This window comes from Pituophis catenifer, unplaced genomic scaffold (assembly GCF_029215685.1).
Source record: "Pituophis catenifer annectens isolate HBS135680 unplaced genomic scaffold, rPitCat1.0.hap2 SCAF_7, whole genome shotgun sequence".
NCBI classification, from domain to species: domain Eukaryota; kingdom Metazoa; phylum Chordata; class Lepidosauria; order Squamata; family Colubridae; genus Pituophis; species Pituophis catenifer.
Genome location: NW_027256887.1, coordinates 57,565,830 through 57,585,223, shown reverse-complemented (window position 1 = coordinate 57,585,223; position 19,394 = coordinate 57,565,830). Strand labels below are relative to the sequence as shown.

General features: G+C 36.3%; 1 protein-coding gene and 1 long non-coding RNA gene across 3 annotated transcripts; one reads left to right on the top strand and one right to left on the bottom strand.

The window, feature by feature from the left end:
• Positions 1–753: 753 nt before the first annotated feature.
• MGP (matrix Gla protein) lies at positions 754–10,775 on the bottom strand. 2 transcript variants are annotated; one of them, XM_070947468.1, is made up of 5 exons: positions 10,676–10,775; positions 6,101–6,238; positions 4,489–4,524; positions 2,321–2,402; positions 754–1,109 (listed from the first exon to the last, which is right to left on the bottom strand). In XM_070947468.1, exons 2-5 carry the CDS (start codon positions 6,159–6,161, stop codon positions 971–973), a joined length of 318 nt encoding a protein of 105 aa, XP_070803569.1. In that variant the 5' UTR covers positions 6,162–6,238; positions 10,676–10,775; the 3' UTR covers positions 754–970. The 2 variants fall into 2 exon arrangements, with proteins under 2 accessions (XP_070803569.1, XP_070803568.1); XM_070947467.1 differs by lacking the exon at positions 10,676–10,775 and having other exon boundaries at positions 6,101–6,346.
• LOC139319568 (uncharacterized) lies at positions 4,257–18,015 on the top strand. The gene is made up of 3 exons (XR_011600629.1): positions 4,257–4,447; positions 13,175–13,272; positions 17,059–18,015. It is a non-coding gene; the product is annotated as an uncharacterized lncRNA (long non-coding RNA).
• Positions 18,016–19,394: the final 1,379 nt, after the last annotated feature.

The following is a 19,394-nucleotide window of genomic DNA, read 5'->3' as shown; positions in this document are numbered from 1 at the left end:
TAAACATACCACATCAGCATGCTATGATATAATTGAATGTGTCCCTGGGTGTTTTATGTAATCTTAACGATGGGGGATGACTAATCTTATTGCTTGATTTGGAATATGAAACAAACAACATTATGTCTCTTCGGTCATACGCATCTGGATACTTTCAAGAACTAATGGATTTAATTTCAGGGGGCTGCCTTTTAATACCATATTGAAAGCTAAGGGCACTTAAACACTAGACCTACTGAAGTGCCTGGATGAAGTTGTAAAAATCAGTACCTATTAGTATTAGTGTATAATAGGATCAGCAACTTTTCAGGATAGACAAAATAATAATAAAAATCTAGAATTCCTAAAACTGCAGGGACCAGTCAAAGCAGTTGTCAGGAATCAACACCAACTCAAAGGCATAGCCAAAAAACAAAACAATTTCACCAGAGATCATCAATCCTGTGAGATTTTGACAATCTTGTCCCATTCTAAATCCTTGCACAGTCTCATGTAAGAACCACAAAAGAAGAAGATTTGATTATCTTTTGAGATTTCACCTACTTTTACACTTTAAAAAATATATTTAAAATTTAGAGACTGTCCTAGATATAGGGCATCATGAGGATACAGTGCTGTTGACTCCTTTATTTCATTCATAAATATTCTAAAGTTACAACCAACACAAAATATTTTATTAGATATATTAAATTCTAAGGAAATGTGTACAAATATGCACTTTCATGTCTGACAAAATAGCACACAAAAAATATATTATGAATAAACCATAATGTTTATTTCATAAGAAAACCTCTGCCCAACCATCATTACATCAGCATTGTGCTAATTAACAGATACTAGAAATCACTGGCTACAAAAGAATGAAGCGACAGGTGGAATAATATGCAGTTAAGAAGCAACAATACATTTCAAAGGTGTCACTCTTTGTAACTACAAAATCCAGGCTCTAGGCACTGGGAATATAATGTTTTCACTCTCCTCTTCTCTGCCCAAAGAACCGTTTGTAGGCAGCAAGGTAGCCATGGCGCATAGCGTAACGTTCACATGGATTATAATCTTCACATTCCTCCCGCTGAAGTTCCTGGGTAGTCTTCCTGCGCTCTCGGATCCTGTCAGCATAAGCAGGAGAAGATTATGAAAGAGCAGATTGGGGGCAGGGTGGAGGGAATTACCTGTGAACCTTTGGTAAGCTACTAAGTACCATCTTACTCTACTTTTCTTCCTGTGCCATGTTTTAAATGACTTCCAGTTCTGTTCCACATATTTTGCCATAGAAAGTCTTTGAATAATCTTTTCAGGATTCTCAAATAGCGCAGATGTTTCCCAAAGTAACAGCTAAAATCTCTGTGAGTAGAATCTACCCATTAAAAACAAACTTGTGAATTTGCTTTAGAGCAAGGGGAGAAATCCATGCTCTCTAAACATTGAAGCCATGAACCCCACCTAAATAGCCAACAGCCAGGATAACCTGATATTCAACAACATCTGGAAGGTGTCAAATTTTCCATGTCTAAATTAGAATCGAGTGGGCAGTCACAGCCAATAAGTTACATCAAAGACAGTCTGCGTGTCTTCTGGAACTCTTAAGTTGTCAACATTTGACAGAAAACCAGAGAAGAAGGTATCTATGGGAACAAATCTTGCCCAATTGTGTGAGATGACCATAGCATTGACCTCCGTCAAGCCAAAATAAAATAAATAGTGTTGATCTCCATTCAAAAAAAAAATTAAAAAATGTATAGCTTCTAACCAGTAATTGGCTATGTAGACCTTAGGTCATTTCCCCTCAGGGGAATTTTCTAGAATCATCTTACTATTTTTGTGCCAAAATATCAGTAATCAGGACAGGCTTTTTATCACTTTAATAGTGGCTGGGGATTATGGTTAAAAAGATGTATGAAGAAATGGCACTAGAAAAAGAATAAGGGAGAAATGCAATGATGAGAAATAATAGGATTATTGGGAAATTGCAGAACTGATTGACTATGCCAACCTGTGACACACACATCCTCTCCCCAAACATTGTACATTGCAGTTGTTGTACCTTGGCTGTTAGTGGTTCTCAGCTATGCCCAGGATACATGGGTATCAACAATAAACCTTTCTGGATATTTTCTTCCTATGATTTGTTCCAAATGCAAGTCAGCATTTTTTGAGGAAGAGAGGCTTTTCCTCAAAGCAAGTCTTATATAATCTTTTATCTTTCAGATTATTTGAGTTCAGCTCCCATAATTGATTTGGATAGTAAAAGTTGGGAACCAGCAGCAAGACACCAGGATGATGAACTTTCCCATTGATCCTGAAGTCTGATGAAGCATACCTTTCTTGCCAATAATAGTTTCTCCTGTTCTCTGGTTGGGGTCTCATAAAGATGTTGGCATACCTTCTGTTAAGGAAAGGACCTGATGGGAAAGAGATAAATAGTTAATAATTGCTGATACATATCATAATCATAATATATGAATCAAAAAATGTGTCGTCCCCCTCCATCCTGTGCTCATGTCCTTTTGACATTGGTTTCCCCATATGAGATAGCCAGACCTATTATTTTGTTCTGTTCAATGCAGGCCTTCTGTTATTAATAAAAACGAATGGCTTTTCTGTTGCATAATTTTCCATGGGAGCTTCCAACTCATTCACCCCACCTACACAAAGTATCTGAGGGAGGATTGTTTATTTTAGTGCAAATCCTGTTACATAAGAATGCAAGAGTCCAGATGAATGAGAGCAAGGATCTATCTAGTCCAACTTTTTGGGAAGCCAATAAACAGAACACAAGGACAAGAAAACCTTTCAGTTTTTGATCCTGCATTTGAGTGTTATCCACTATGCATATAAACTAGCTGTTGTGTTTTGGGGGTTTTTTTTCAGTAATTTGCTATCTCCAGAATGTGAAAGCACAATTATTTATTTATTTTTCATATTTCTTAACCTCCCATCTCCCCCAGATTATTTTTTTACATTTTCATTTCCAACTTTTTGAAATAGTTCCAGTATTTAAGGCATTTCAGTACCAATTAGAGCTCTCTCCAGTCTCATGGAGACATCAGCAATCACCAGTCTATTATGAGAACAGGGTGAAAGACTTTTGATTAAACTAATGGTAGTAAGATTCTGAATGAGAATATTGACAAATAAATTGCTTTGGGATCTAAACTGAATTTAGTACCATTTACTGTATTTCATGGCAAGCTTAAAAGAAACAGAAAATCAGGAAGAAGCCAGTTGCAAAAGAGGCCAGATTTTTTAATAGAATAGTGTTGTATAGTTGACGCCATAGAACTTAGAAGAAAAATGTGTCTTCTGTTTTCCTTTCACCTTCAGTAGCCCTTCCTCATTGCCTAAAAGAAAAATTGGGAATCAGGGATCCCCAATCATCTTCCATTCTTAACTATTATTTGTGCAGACAAAGGTAGAGAATGATTGCTTTGTACCTCCCTTGGCACAGAAAAATCCACTTTTCAGCTTAAAGAAGGGATTCCAGGGGCCAAAAAAGTGTTTGGAGGAAGAAAACCACCCCTTGATATAATTCAGTTTTACCATAATATTAACTTGTTCCAAGGAGGTGACTGGGAGGCCAATGGATTGTTAAACTTGGGAGGTCCCTAAGTCATCCTAAAGATTGGTGTGTAATTTTAAAAACTGAAAATAAGTTTTATGTTGCTGTAAAAGTAGCTTCCTTTATGGATAAAAATGAGGTGTGGATCTAAAGAGGTTTACAAAAGTTTAGTTGATTTTCAACAAAGATCTCTTTCTTATATCCTTTGACAAAGTTGCTTGTAAAAATATATTGCAGGTTGAATATTTTTGTTGTATGATTAAAACATCACCATTTTAAAAATATTCTCCCTGTTCATAATTCTTACAATGAATCTACCTTCCCCACTTCTCCTAATGGATATAAATTGAATAATCCAATCTTAAAAATGCTTCCTTGAATACAGTCCTGAGAGAACTGTGAGAACTCTGCATATTATTTTCCGTCTTTACAACTAGGCCTTTTTTCAGGCATAGATAAGGAGGGCTTCGTGAAGTGTTTTCCCATTGGGGATGACAGGTCAGACTTGGCTTTCACTGTGTGGACTGGAAAAGCTATTTTCTTTATTTTATTTCTTGCCACCCTTTCTATGACAGATGTTATTCTTAGCTTGTTCTCTAACACAATGTTTAGTGATGTTAACTTGCAAACACTTGACTCCCTGAGAGTATCACAAGCTTGGATGATAAGAGAACAGTTGTACCCAAATGGGAAAACAAAGCATAGGGGAATCTGAGCAGGCTGTTTGGATAGACTGAAGTTGGGCAAACCGGTAGTGGTAGCAGTGGGAGGCTCCGCCCACCCACCCAGATGTCATCACGGACGCTTCTGTGTATGCGCACAAGCGCTGCGCACAAGCGAAGCGAGCACGCGCACATCTGCGCTCAGACTTCCAAACCAGTAGCAAAGGTAAGTGGAAACCACTACTGCCATATACCATAATTTCTTACTTGTAAATTCATGTGATTCGATGCTCTCGTGAGACTCTGTAAGAAAATAGAGAGAAAGTGGCTTATTCAATCACAACACTATAAGAATGCAAACATTTAAACCAGGCTAGTGAACCAGATCAAAAATCTTTTTAGTCTCCAAAATCTGTTTCTAAAGATGTTTAATTAACATATCCTCTCAGGTTAGTCAATACAGAAGTTTCATTCCCAGCTTTGGGCAATTAATAGATTGAGTCACTTGTAGAATCAACTATTATTTTTTAAATCTATTTATATTAGTGGAAGATGTAATAACATAAATACAGGTACAATTAATTTATCAATCATGCATTGATAAAGAGTTCTATAGTGTGTAATTGTGACATGATATTGGAGTCATAAGAACATCTGAATTTGGCTCATAATTAAGGCGTATTAGCATATACATATAATCCACTAAAAAGCAAACTCATGCTTTAATTTACCTACAAGGCCTAAAAGGCTAGCTCTTATTTTGGGGTTCCTAAATATAAACAATTACATTAAAAGATTACAGTATCTTTTTTCAGATAGTTCAAATGGAAAAATGTTTTACGAATTACATTATTTTTATAAAATGCACCATCATTCCAAGAATAAATATACCTTGATAACACAAACCAAGTACTATTATTTCCACATTAGGCAATTTTATAAAATCTTGTCCAGCATTAATAAAGCATCAAGACGTGGTAGGCATGAAAGACACCAAAAAAGGTAATGTTGCCCAAACTGAAATCAATCATATCTAATTATTACTCATAGCTTGACCATTTTACAGAATTTTATGCATCATGTTTCATATCAGGTTAGATCATGTTATTCTTGTGGCACAAGAATAATGGGTGAAGGGAGACACTCTACATTAGCAACAAAAGGTCAACAGAGCAAAACTTATTTTAGCAAGATAAATATAAACCACTTGAAAGAACTTGTATTTCTTTAGACACTGCAGCTAAGTGGAGCCAACAACCAAAAAATTACATTGTCTAATAAAAACCTATTCATTAGTATCTAAAATTATCTAAATATCTACCTATTTAATTGATATCTCTTTATTGGATATTCTGGCCATCACTAAAACTTCAGAAGGAAACATTTGGAATATCTCTGCAGGATAGGTTTTTCTTCAAACACTGTATTACTAGAATACGCTTATCAATCTCTCCAAATTAAAATCTAGGACTCTCTTCATCAGCTGAAATTCAGCTAAACCAAAAAAAAAAACCACACCTTATGTATTTTCTGAAAATTGCATTCCGCAATCTTACAAGCATACAGTTTATAAATTGAACTGCTTCTTAGTAAAACAATTAACTTGGCTGAAAACACACATGGGTTACTAGAGAATAAGGGACAGAATGGGATGGTTGTAGAAGATGGACAGACAACAACTGAGCACACTAGACAGGAAGTATCTAGCCTGAAGTACTGAAAATAGAGTGCTAAGAAAGAAAGATACAACATAGAGATAATAGCAGTGAAGAGAAAATAAAATTAGATGAGAATGTGTGCAGAATATCAACTTTCTATGATAGACTACTGCTACCCCAAACCCCAAAAATAAGTATTGGGAGACTTAAGACTCACTTACCATAGCAGAAAGCTGTCACCATGAGAACAGCCAGGAGTGCAAGAATGATGAGGGTCCGCATTTTTACATCTATCTCTTGATTTCTGCTCTTGCCTTACTCTCTGTCTGTATGGAATCTGGCCCCAAGCTCCAAGCAAGCTGCAAAATTTAATGCACAATTAAATGTGTATGTTTAAAAGCAGCAGTGGGAAAACAAGAGTCAGCTGAATGGTGTGCCTGACACTTGGTCTCTCAAAGGCTGTTATAAAATATGTTCCTAAAGAATTTAATCATCCTCTAGTGGGAGTGGGCTTCTTTTCTTTCCCTCCCTTTCTAAAGTGGGAGGGCTTCACATTTCAAATGAAGGTGAGATATTAACTCTGCATGTTCAAAAATATTGGATATGGGATAGAATTCCAGAGTTTAACCCAGGCCCATGGGGACAGGATTAGTTTTCTCCAAAAGAGAATGCTTAATTTTCTGAGTCAGAAGGTCACAAGTGAAGGCTCCAAGGCCTTGTCTCTCCTGTGAAGACCTAGAAAGCAGTCCACGGAAGAAATCCCTCCCCCCAAGATTGCTACCATATTATAATGTAACATTACAGAAGCTGAATATTATTAAATGCATGACTGAAGAATAACCATATAACTTAATACATTTCAGTGTAAATGTAGATGAAATCAAATCAAGTTTATATTTTTGCCCAAGTTTATATTTTTGCCCTGGTCCAATTTACCACTTTTTGGAATACTTCCTTCAACAAGTCAGACAAAATGCCAGACAAAGCCCTACATCAAGAAACTATTGTGGACTACTGATTTTCCTGTCCTTGCCACTTTTCATTAGTAACTGTTTTCCTTAGTTGACCCCCTCCAGAAATGTGGGATTGCAGTTCCCCCAATCCCAAGGAACATATTTCCATACATTCGTTCTCTCAAAATTAATAGAGTTTACCATATCATCTTGTTACTTTCAACTGTTGACTTTTCTTCATACTTTTCTAAATCTCATTTATCTATTAAGTCAATCAAGGAGGGTTTGGAATATGCCCAAGAAGGCAAATGAAGCACTTGGTAATATTATAAGGCTTTTGCAACAAGGGATCTGGCACAATAAAAACATTGATGAACACCAACAACTGATTAAGAATAGGCTCAGTTGACTCACTGAGGCAGATTGGAAGCTACATCCAGTACTGCCCCACCCCTTTTATTTTTATATAATAACAACTTAATTTCTCATTGTCCCCAAAGTGAATCTTAAAATTCCAATGTCTTCCACTTTATATTGTTATGTAATCACTAAATTGATAAGCTTATATCTTCTCCCCAAAACTACTGGCAGTGTGGAGGCCAAAAGAAAATTCCCCTCCCTCTAGGAAAATTAGTTCCTAAGAAAAAGTTTTACTGTAATGTTCAGTCTAATAGATTTGTTTTATGTTCTGAGGAGGTTTGTTTGTATGTCTGTGTGTGTGCAGTCAGTCAAGGATGTGACTTTCCATTTTAGTCAGCCCAAACAGTTTTACTATATCTTGCAGAGCCAATCTAAATATCACAAAAGCAACCATTACTGTTGTTCATATAATGTATTCAAAATACAAGTGCAGGGGGGGATCTTCTTTTAGTAACAAAGAGGGTTCACTTAAGGGCACAAATCCTTTCTGCTTTTCATTTGCTGGCTAAAACGTAAACATTTATCTTAGCTTCTTTTCCATCCTAAAAAAAATTCCATAGGTGAAAAGCCATCACAGGTCCAGGGCTCCATATCTTAGAGGCAGGTTCTACTCTGTACAGTCTCTGTAGCAACAAAGCTTTTCTCTACTATGCAACCAAAGTCTTTAATAATTAAAGGAACAAAAGAAAAGTAATGGGAGATAAAAAGATGGCAAGCAAAATGGGACTAGAAATCCGGGGAGGAGATACACTGGGGAGTGTGTAGTGCTGCAGATTATGTGTACATAGAAATAAACAGACTGCTATGGAAGATGTGGATTATACTACAGAGGGAAGGGTTTAGCACCAGAGATCTTGGTTGGGCAGAATTACTATGCAACAGAATATCTTTCTTTTATTCATTATGCCATCATAGTTTGTGAACCAGGATCTCTGACTGATTTCCTTTTTAAAAACCAGAGAAAAGCATCAAGGTTTGTTTTTGCAATCAGAGTCCTGATATATTTCAGGGGGAAAAATTAGAATTCCGGTCCACACTTCATAGTAAATAAATTATTCAGGGAATGTTATGATTTCTTTAATTGCTATCTTTGGTAAGACAAGCCAGTGGCTTGCCACACTATAAAAATATGACCAATAATGAGTCATACAGATTTCTGCAATAAGCACAATCAAATAGCGTTTAGCCATTTGCTAAATTTTGATTCCTGGCATCAATTCAAAATCATAGTTTCTCAATCCCTTGCCTAACCAAAATCTTAATGATTTTGTAGACAGTGAGACAATATAACAGAACTATCAGAAGAAAGGTTTCTACATAAGGTGAATATGGCATCATGTCTCCATCATATTAATAATGAATTTTCAACCAGGTTTCAGTCACTTGTACTTCTACCCATTTCTATTTCTGGTTTCCTATTTGTGAGGAGTTTCACATCATCTTGGTTCTTGCAACCCTCTTCCAACAAAGATCATCTGCTGTAGCATTTTGCCAAGCCACTGTTATTTCATAGCTCTTTAAAAATGCAATAAAAGCGACTTGGCAGCTACTTCCTCATAATCATTATTGTGAGTAGTAGTGAGATATGCAATATAAAATAAATTCATGAATAGAGCTGGACTAGGCATTCCTTGCCCAGAGTTTGTTAGGAGTAGGGCAGCCTAGAAGAGCTGTAAAATAAAAGAGCGAGGAAATAAAACAACAGGCCAATTTTGCCTTGATTAGCTAGAAAGTATTCTCAGAGTTTTCAAAGTCAGTGGCAACGAAGGCTTCCAAACTGTGTGTGCATAAAAACGAATGTGTGCATATGTCCAGAATACTGTATAACATATCCATATGCAATATGTTTTTCCCCAAATGGCATTCCTTCAAGGCCATTTTCCCCCTTGAGATGACTAGGGATGTGTATGAAGAAAGGTGTACAGAATTCCGGTATCAGGGATTCTGGATACATAACATCCAAAATTCCTAATAAATAAGAATAGAAGAATATTGCTTATCTTTTCCCCAAACTATTAAAAATTTCAAACCACTTATAAAATCACACTGAGACCAGAAATCTCTTGCTTGCTTGCTGAGCAACTCAGTCAGCCAACCAGAGGATCATGGTAGCCATTAGTCCATGATACCCTACGGTCCTCTAAGTTTCTGTAGCAGAAATGGGGGGGGGGGAGAGAAACAGAGGCAAACAGAGTTATTGGAAGAGTTCTGAATGGGAAAACTCAGGAGGCTCAGCATGGTGGAGGGTTCTTTGCAAACAGGAGAGTTACTCAGAGCTTTGCTTTCAGAGGAAGCTATCAGGACATGCTTGGAGAGAAAATAGTGGCTCACCACAACACCATCTGTGGTTTATCTGATCTTTTCTTCTTCTCAGATTGTCCATCCATCCATCCATCCATCCATCCATCCATGCATCCATCCATCCATCCATTATCATGCTTATTGTGAAATGTATAGAAATATGGATGGGCTTTTAAACACCATATTTTTATTTTAAGCATCTTTCTCACAGCATGCCTAATACTTCTCAAAGCAAATAATGTAAAGTTTAGTAAAGCAGGATAAATTTTCAGAGAAAAATCTGTTTTGATCCACATGGGCTTGTATCATCATTTTCATTGACTTTGATAAGCAATGCTTTGGGGTTGTATTGGTTCTGGTTTATAATTATTATTATTTACAAAATTCTTTGCCAAATGATACTGTTTTCAAGTTTGACTCATAATTAATGGAATTATATCTTAATAGTGTTCATTAAAATTATCTGGCTAATTATAGGCAGCTTACTATGTTGCTAAAATCAGAGGTTAAAGATGATTTGGGAAATATGGAATATCCAGCAACATTTTAATGCAAATTTAACTTTATGTTCTTTTTAAAAAGTGAAGAACATTTTATGTGCTAATATTAAACCATTTTAAGTAAGTTATATAACTTACCTTCTTTCTTGCTGCTGAATTACACTTCTCATCCAACCTACTCAGCATGCTTCAAATATTAGGTATCCTGGGAATTGTAGTTTAGCTACAATATTAGAGTCATATGTTCCTTATTCCAATTCTAAGCAATATATCATTCAATTCTGAGGCTCAAATAAAAGCCAGGAAATTTTATTTGAAAATGAAAAGTTGTACTATCACAGATATCATGTAACTATGCACATTTAAAACATTCAGATCCACTCTCATTTCATATCATTTTCTCTCCTATTACAATTATAAACCAATATTTCTAGTATTAATTCCAGCACTTATTTTCACTAACAATCCTGCATTTTAAAAGAGCAAAGGGGAGTCCTTTGGAATTTATCCTGTTGAAATTATTCATGATCACAAATATTGTGCTATATACACCTTTTTCTTTCTTTGTTGCTATTGCATTTGCAGTTGACTGGAGCACAGATGTTAGGCTCTGCATACTCACTGTAATATAATGATCTGTGCTGTCCTCTGTTATGTAGGGCTTTTTCTGATGTGGCAGGTTCTCTTCTCCCAATATTCCTAGACTCCACTGGTAAAGTGGAGACCTTTTTATTTATGATAAGTGACCCCTCCCTCCCATTCTCCATGCAGCCTCCTCCTTCAGACTGCCACCCTCTTTCTGAATATTTCCATCCCTCACTCAGGAAATCAGAAACCTCAGGAAATGAAACCAGGAGAGTGAGTGGGTGGGACAACAGATGCTAGTAGCTGATGGGAGTCAAAGCCACATCTTGGGGGCAGTGTGGCTGCATCTAAACTACACAGGGTCCTTGAATAGAGTCTTGAAAGCAAATCACACTGTTATACAGGAACTCTCTGATAGCTGTGGTACTCATTCTAGCCTTCAGTAATCATGCTCTGAAGCACAGTAGTCCTTTAAATACTTAGAGCTTAACTTGAGTCCTGGAGAGGGAGGAAAAAAATAGGAGCGGAAAAAAAAAAGTCTGAGTTTCTGCTTTTCCCAACCTGATTTCTCCACCTAAAAAGAGATGTTCAGGATGGAATTAGAAAATGTGGAATCATGTATTTGAACTGAGTGGGAGTTTGGCATCCGTAGGAAGCAACTTCTAAATTAGTTGCAGATGAATTAATGTTTAAAGAAATCCATTACGCATGTAATGACAGAATGAACAATCCATGACATTTGGACAAGCATAACAAATGGAACAATTGGACTCCTCATCCAAATATCATTAAAAAGAAAGGGGAAAAATCCTCTCTCTATGCTCAGAGTTAAATGTCTGAGCTTGTGGAAAGAAACCACCTGGCTAGATATTTAAAAGTACACCTGGAGGCTATTTTCAATCTAATAGCATTTTTATATTAGTAATAAACAGCCTTCGGATGTATTTGTTCAATATAACAAATATTGAACCAATCAAAACTTTGGCATGTGTACTTTCTTTTCATAAGAAGAACATCCAGACCATGTTTTGCCTTACTTCTGAATGGGTACCAATTTGGACATATTAGATGTTTCCCAGAAACTGGTATCCATTGTAACCATGGCAAAGTGTATTGCTTGCCTGCTAATTTCTTACAAGTATGGCAAACAGTGCAAGATAAATATTTGTACAACATGTAGAGGGATTAATATAATATTATATATATATATAGTTTCTGGGCTTTTTGTTTCTTGCTGACAAACAGCAACTCTGTGCTGCTCTTTCTTGCTGACAAACAGTTGCTGTTTATATATATATATATATATATATATATATATATATATATATATATATATATATATATCCAATTGTTCTATATAAGGTCACTCCCAGACATAAAAAGTAACCCAAGGAAAGTATATCTTAAGGCCCTTCTGTTGGTCTAGCTTGATAAGAGGTTTCAGAGCTTACGGTTTGCATAGGCTACCTGGTGCCCATCAAATTAAAATAAAAAGGAAATTTGTATCCTGATTTGTTCACAATAAATGTTTAAAAATTACTGATTTCTTTTTTTAAAATAATTATTAAGTTTCAGTGAAAAATAAAGTACAAAAAAAAGTGATTAGGGAATGGGGAGGTTAAAGAAAAGGCAAAGTCAAGAATGCAAGGGGAAATAAAAAGGAAAGAGGGAAAAAATCTTCCAACTTTCTTTAGTGGAGATACAAATGTAAAATACGTTAACTTCTCACTCTAAAATCACCAAAATACACAGCGTTTCTATAATCATGAACAGTTCTAATCATCAAATTCCAAAATTAAATTTTCATTTTCTTTCCGTTTCTAGCAAGAAATCCAGAAGTGATTTCTAAGTAAAAACAAAGTTAGCCAAAGTCTTTTCTTTAATTAGAATGGTCAATCTCTGATTAATCCCAGCCATCTCAGCCAATTCTATTAGCTTCATCATCCATTCTTCCATTGTAGGAATTTGTAAGTCCTTTTATCTCTGTGCATACCAGAGTCTCACTGCCATCCTCAAGCATAGAAACAAAGTTCCATATTTCCTTCAATCTTTTTATCCATCAAACCTTGAGGAAAAACCTTTGGGTTCAATTGAATATTTAATTTAAGAATTCTCTGGATTAAAATACATATCTGATGCCAGTATTTTTTAGTTTTGTACATGTCCAGAGTATGGAAAAACTCAATGAATAGTGCAAGATAGGAAGATGTGAAGAGACCTGGCCAACAAAATCACCACAAATTGGACTTGACTGAATGGATAACATCATCGTCACATGTCCACCAAAATGGTAAAAATTACCTTCCCATTGATTGCATTTCCAAAATCTATTTGGCACATGTTTGATAGTTTATCAGACATTAAATACCAACAGTACATCATTTTAAAAAGAATCTCTTCCAAATTATACCCAATTATATATCCAAACTTTTTGCCCATTTCATAAAGTTAAGTCTTTAACATATTCATCTTCTATATTCATTTTCAGTGAAAGCTTATACATCTTAGCAATAACATGCTTATTATTGGTATACAGAATCAATTCAAAGACAGTACATGTAAATCTCAGTGTCAACCACAAGCAGAATTCTCCAAATGTCTTCTTCTGGACACCATCATTTAAGGAGGATGAAGGTAAGGTCCTTTGATGAAGAAGGTAAGGTACTTTGATGATGGTACTGGAAATATTTAGCCCAGGATAAGGAAGACTAAGAGGGGGCATGGTGGCACTTTCTAGGGTTAGCCTTACATTCAACTGAAACGTTAGCTGAACCAGGTAGCAAATGACAGCAGTGTAACAGTAGTAGCAAGTACTGGAAAATAGAGCTTGCTTTTAACTTGCTTTTAACTCGAAACTATCAACTATTCTACAATTTAATGGAGAGGGTTAATATCAAAGTAAGATTCAACTGCAGTCCAATTGATTTCTGCACATGCTACTGCAGGGATGATACCATCTTGCCATTTGCATTATGCAACAATTCTTGGGCAGACCTATTCTTCAAATATCTGAAGGATTGTTACAAAGGTAGTTCCACATTTTTTAATTTGATTTATATGCCGCCCTTCTCCGGAGACTCAGGGCGGCTTACAATGCGTTAAGCAATTGCCTTCATACTTTTGTATATTTATACAAAGTCAGCTTATTGCCCCCACAAACTGGGTCCTCAATTTACCTACCCTAGAAAGGATGGAAGGCTGAGTCAACCTTGAGCCTGGTAAGATTCGAACTTACAGTAATTGCAGACAGCTGGTGTTAATCACAATGCTATCAGTCTACTGAGCCACCAGCCTTTGTGCTCCGCCATAATTTTACTGCATCATACAAGTATCTTTATTACTGAACTGAGAGGTGGGGAGGATGAAAAGGCCACCAGCTGACCAGAGAGTGGAAAAATCAGGGCTACAAACAGGGCTTCTACTCTCTTTCTCTGTCCTCCCTTGATTGCACAATAGTGAGGGGAGGACCACAAATGACTGCATAGGAATTGTGAAAAAGCTACTCCTCTAATTACACCCAAACATGGGGATGATGGGAAGAGAATACAATGGTCTGATTTCCAGAGAATCTCAGAATGTAGAACAGAGCATAGATTCCCTTCAATAGACAATTGCCCACCACAGAGCTCTAGATGAAGTATTGTAAAACTGTTTTTGCAGTGGCTCCTCTGTAGCAAGAATTAAGTTTCCCATGCCCAACCTCTGTTGTATGGCATTGTATGGATATAAGACTATGACACAGATTTCAGATAGACACAGCCTTATTCAGGAAAATAATCTTAGGAAAGTAAAAATTAAATTTGTTTCTCTCATGTTTCAGAAGATAGGCTTAGAACAAAAGGGTGTAAATTATGGCAGGATTATATTTGGTTGACAATTAGAAGAAATGTTTTGATGGCACAGCAGTATTACAAAGAAATGAATTATCTTAAAGAAAATCCCATATAGGGACAAGATACAGGAGAAATTCAACAGTAAATAAACTAGATGACCCAAAAAAACAACTTTATCTATTATTGAGAGCTGGTTTGGTCTAGTGGTTAAGGCACCAGGCTAGAAAACAGGCGATCTTATGTTCAAATCCCATTTTAGCCATGAAAGCCAGCTGGGTGATCATGGGCCAGTAATTCTCTCAGTCCAGTCTAACTCACAGGGTTGCTGTTGTTGTGAGGAAGATAGGAAGAGAAGGTGTGTTGAATATGTTCGCCACCTTGAGTTATTTGTAAAAATAATAAAGGTAGGATACAAAATAAATAAATTATACACTTATTCTTTTTTACAATAGACACTCACAGGTAGAACAAGGTCTGAGACTCAACCTCACAGATAAATGATCCATTTAGGAAAGCATCCCCAGTTCTTAGTTTCCATTAGGACATGAATCTGGTAGGAATACAAACCAAGAGAAGATGAGGGACTTGTCATCCAAGAGAAAGCATGTAACTATCCTGTTTCCCCCAAAATAAGACATCCCCTGATAATAAGCCCAATCGGGCTTTTGAGCACATGGCAATAAGGCCAAGCACTTATTTCAGGGTTCAAAAAAATATAAGACAGGGTCTTATTTTCGGGAAAACATGGGTATAAATTCTTTTCTTAGGTTCCCTTCAATTACTCTTCATAGTCTTCTTCTGGTTTAATGAAGCTATTATTTCTACAGTCTGGGAATGAAGGAAGGCAGGCTGGAAAGGGGGTTTATTATTTTTTTTACAAAGTCTCTCTATGTTATTTTTATACTTTTAACATTTGATGAGTACTCTGACAAGGGTCACATGTAACTAATCAGATGCTCTAAATGCAAGAAGAACTAGGTGAAAATTCAAATTGAAACATGAATCAGAAGTCTTCTGCATTTTTCCTCTCATCCCCTTGTTTAACCTAATGACATGACTCCTTCTCTGCAGCCAGATGTGATTTAAACAACTTTCCTGTCCAGATCTGAGCGATGATAAGAACTGCATTGGACTGCCTGACACGCTATGCCAGAAAAAATAAACCTGTCTTTCATCTTTCTTACAAAACAGCTCTATTGGCAGCCTTAGGCCAAAGTCCTGCCTGAGATCCAAAACCTTCATATGTTTCTTATAAAGTGTTGGATTTGATCCATGCTTATGAAACAAACATTTCCTTGAGACATCATAAAAATATTCCCTTGCATTTTCTACTTTAAAACTAAACTCTCTTTTTATTTTTGTTAAAATGCTTTCTTGCTCTTGTCTTATATTCCAAAGAACATCAGGCTATCTTGGTCTCACCAAAAGTGTAACAGCAGCATCTGAAAAAATTTGCATATATGTACAGATAGAGATGTATATTTATCTACCATACTGGAGAAAGAATATGTATGTTTCTGCCTTTTCATCTGCTGCTGGGTGCCTCTTGTTGTCAGGATATTCCTAGACCCAATGTTCCCTTTTGGTTTTCTCTCATTAAACCATTCTTTAGAAGAAAACTTTTTTATATAATTTATTAAAGGTTACATAGTGCAGATAAAACTGATACAAAGTATAAATAAGGTGCAAAGAAAAAAACTAAAATGAGAAAGAAACAAAATAAATAACTTCCCCCTTCATCCCAGCAACTATAAATAATTTTAACATCTTATCACTGTCTGTGGGGTTCTTGGTGCTCTCTCAGCTTGGTTGCTTTCCTGCAGATGTTTCATTATCAAACTAGATAACATCATCAGTGCTAGAAAGGAATGGGGTTTGCTTTCATTTTATACATGAATAGCTTGCCCTGTCAGTGTTAGTGAGAGTGGTCTTGGGGGTGTTAAGTCATAGCCATTAAATTAAAGTAGTATAGGTTTAGCTTGGCAAGATTCTGTCTATACAGTGTAAGCAAATAAAGAACTGAAGTTTGGCTGGATTGTGTTGTCATTCTTGGACTAAGCCAGGGGTCTGCAATCTTAAACACTCAAAGAGCCATTTGGACCCGTTTCCCACAGAAAAGAAAACACCGGAAGCCACAAAACCCTTCCCGTGCCTGACTATTTCTTGAGCAGCCACAAAAATAGCATATGTAGTTGAATTAAACATTCTGTTTTCTTCTGAAACTTTTCTTTTCTTGGATTTATCCATGGTTGGCCTACCCGGGGTTGAAAAGCTCAATAAATCAGATGCCGGTGGGTGTCACACATTGGTGGTTGTGATGCATATTTTGAGTGACAGGAAGCTGCAGCAGAAGCGTGAAAGAGCCACATGTGGCTACAGAGCTGCAGGTTGCTGATCCCTGGACTAAGCCTAAAATGGAATCCCTCAACTCCCAGCTGCTCATCACAAAAACATTGGTTCCTGCTGTCCGTTCACAAAATGCCACTGTCCAGACTATGTTTGAGTGAGCTCATGATGTCTCATTTTGTTGACTCAGATCTTGCATCCAGCCACCAATTTCACCCATAATATCTCTGCTTCTTTGTAGATGTCTTCAGTTTGCCATGTCCTCATTGGAAGTCCTAAACCTAGAAGAAGACTTTTAGACAAAGTTCATACATCTAAATATAAAGTATCAGGCCTGGAGACAAGAATGGGATGGTGAAAAACAATCTCCAAAGAAAACAGTGGCCGCTGCTTTAAAATCAACTTTTAGTATTTCTACTGAGGAAACATCATTAAATGAGGTCAACAAAAGCTGAACTTGGTTTGAAAGAAACTTCATCAGACTAAGCTATAATGTGCGGTATTAGTTTGGTTATTGTTTAAAATCAGTCATTAAGTTTTATAATATTTTGCAACATATTATGTAAACCTAGTCAAGTATAATATGTATGATATGGTCTTCCTACCATTTCCTCTATTTTTTTTCTTTTTTCAGAAAATTTGCTAAGGAAAAAATGCTTTAAAAAAGTAGTTGCCAATGTCTTTTTATTAGTAGGACATGACTCATTTGTCTGAAATTAGCCTTAGAAGGCGGGAACTGTCCAGAGAGAACAATTTCAAACAAAGGTTTTCCACTGATAGCCTTTCAAAATACAAATGCCAGACACAAAGGTTGAACCTTAGTTGAAGATAATATAAGCAAACCCATATTTCATCAGTATATCAAACTATTGATCTTGGAAAGAACATTAGATGGAATAAGTGCTTCTAGTCCCTTCACCTGACAAATGGAATTAATTTATATCAGTTTAAAATCAGATGCATGCTTAGGCATGAAAGCAGAATGTACCACATTTGGAATATGTGGTGATGATGAATGTATTTACTGTGTAGGGTGCTTTAGGGTAGTCATATCTTTCTACAGATCAAGAATATAAAACAGAAGGTGGGGTAATATAATCCATAAAATGTACTTAATCAATTCTGCATTTTTTTAAGTGTGAGAAGCATAACATCCCTGGGTCCTGAATTTCGGTTAATTTATCTTCCTATGCATTACTGCAGATGATAATAAAAATTAAAACTCTAAACAAAGTGTTTGGTTATTTTCTTCAGACAACTATTTTTGCTTGCCATGCAACAAATAATTCTTATTTGTATTCAATTTACTAATCCTCATTAGAGCTCCCACATCTGGGTTGCAAAAGTCCAGACTACTGATTTTCTGTATCTGTTTGCTTCCATCTAATGGCCATCCAAATGCTTAAAGCCTAAATGTGGTAGCCTTACTGTAACAAAAATTCTGACAATGTGGCAAAGATAAGTCATATGACTGTTTGGTATAGTGATTAAGGACTATGGCTTAGGTCCAAATGTATCTTTAACTATGGAAATTCCGTGGATAACATTTGGCCAGTTACTGTCTCTTAGCCTAACTTCTTTCACAGGGTTGCTGTTGTGGGTTTAAAATAAAGTAAGATCCACTTGCAAGAATTCCTTAAACTGGTGAAGGAACAGCAGGATACATAAGTAATATATGCACACATATTGCCAAATAGTGGTTTAAAGCTGTGAGCAGTTTTAATCTGTAGCAGTAGCATTGTATCTGTGGATGGAGAAACAGCATTTCAAGGCAATGAATGCTGGTTCAGAAATAGCAGCATACTTCTCAGGTTTGAAAGGACAGCCTGTGCTCTTCCTGGACAGAATTCCTGGAAGTCCATCACAACATCATGATAGAACAGTTGAAAGAGCCCAAATGCTGGATTGAGTTTGGAAGGCAATAGAAGTTTGTCACCTTAAGGAAAACAGAGAAATGCCAGCAATTGGCTGACAGGTCTCAGTGCTCAGCAATTGCCAGAAAGGGACATTGTGATTAGCTGATAATTCTACTTTGTCAAGTGTATAAACATTCCAATGTAGGTAGCATATTGATCTCCAGATAAATCTGAACATAGTCAATACATCCAGAACAGACTTGATTCTGGATTCTAGCTAGATTCTAGCTAAAAATGGGGGGGTTGGGACTGAAGCATCTGGAAGAGCTACTGTATATCTGGGAAGACTCTGTCATTAGGAATAATAAACTATTTTTTCAGGCAACAGATTTTGGATGAAGAGAAAGAAAATAGATGTTGTAGGAGTTACACTAAAAATTGAAGTTTCAGAGCAGGAATCACTAATTATAGTATGTCAACAGCCAACTGCTACTTTGCACCAATTCTGAAAATTACAAAGAAAGGTGAAAAGTGGGAAAAAGAACTGTTGGGTTTCAATTTTATTACATATAGAAGGGCACCACAATCCCTCAATGACAGAAGAAATGAGCTACATAAGTGGCTTCATTCTAGCATGCATTAAAGATTCTTATCTAACAGTGCTATGCTCTGTTGAGCTTCTAAGTAGCTTTTGTTCAGGTAAGCTGTGAATCCTGAGTAA

Coding starts and splice junctions, on each gene's coding strand:
- MGP (XM_070947468.1), bottom strand. CDS start 6,161: ATGCGGACCCTCATCATTCTTGCACTCCTGGCTGTTCTCATGGTGACA. Junction 4,525..6,100: donor GGTGACAGCTTTCTGCTATG/GTAAGTGAGTCT, acceptor ATTTTCTTACAG/AGTCTCACGAGAGCATCGAA. Junction 2,403..4,488: donor CGAATCACATGAATTTACAA/GTAAGAAATTAT, acceptor CTTTCCCATCAG/GTCCTTTCCTTAACAGAAGG.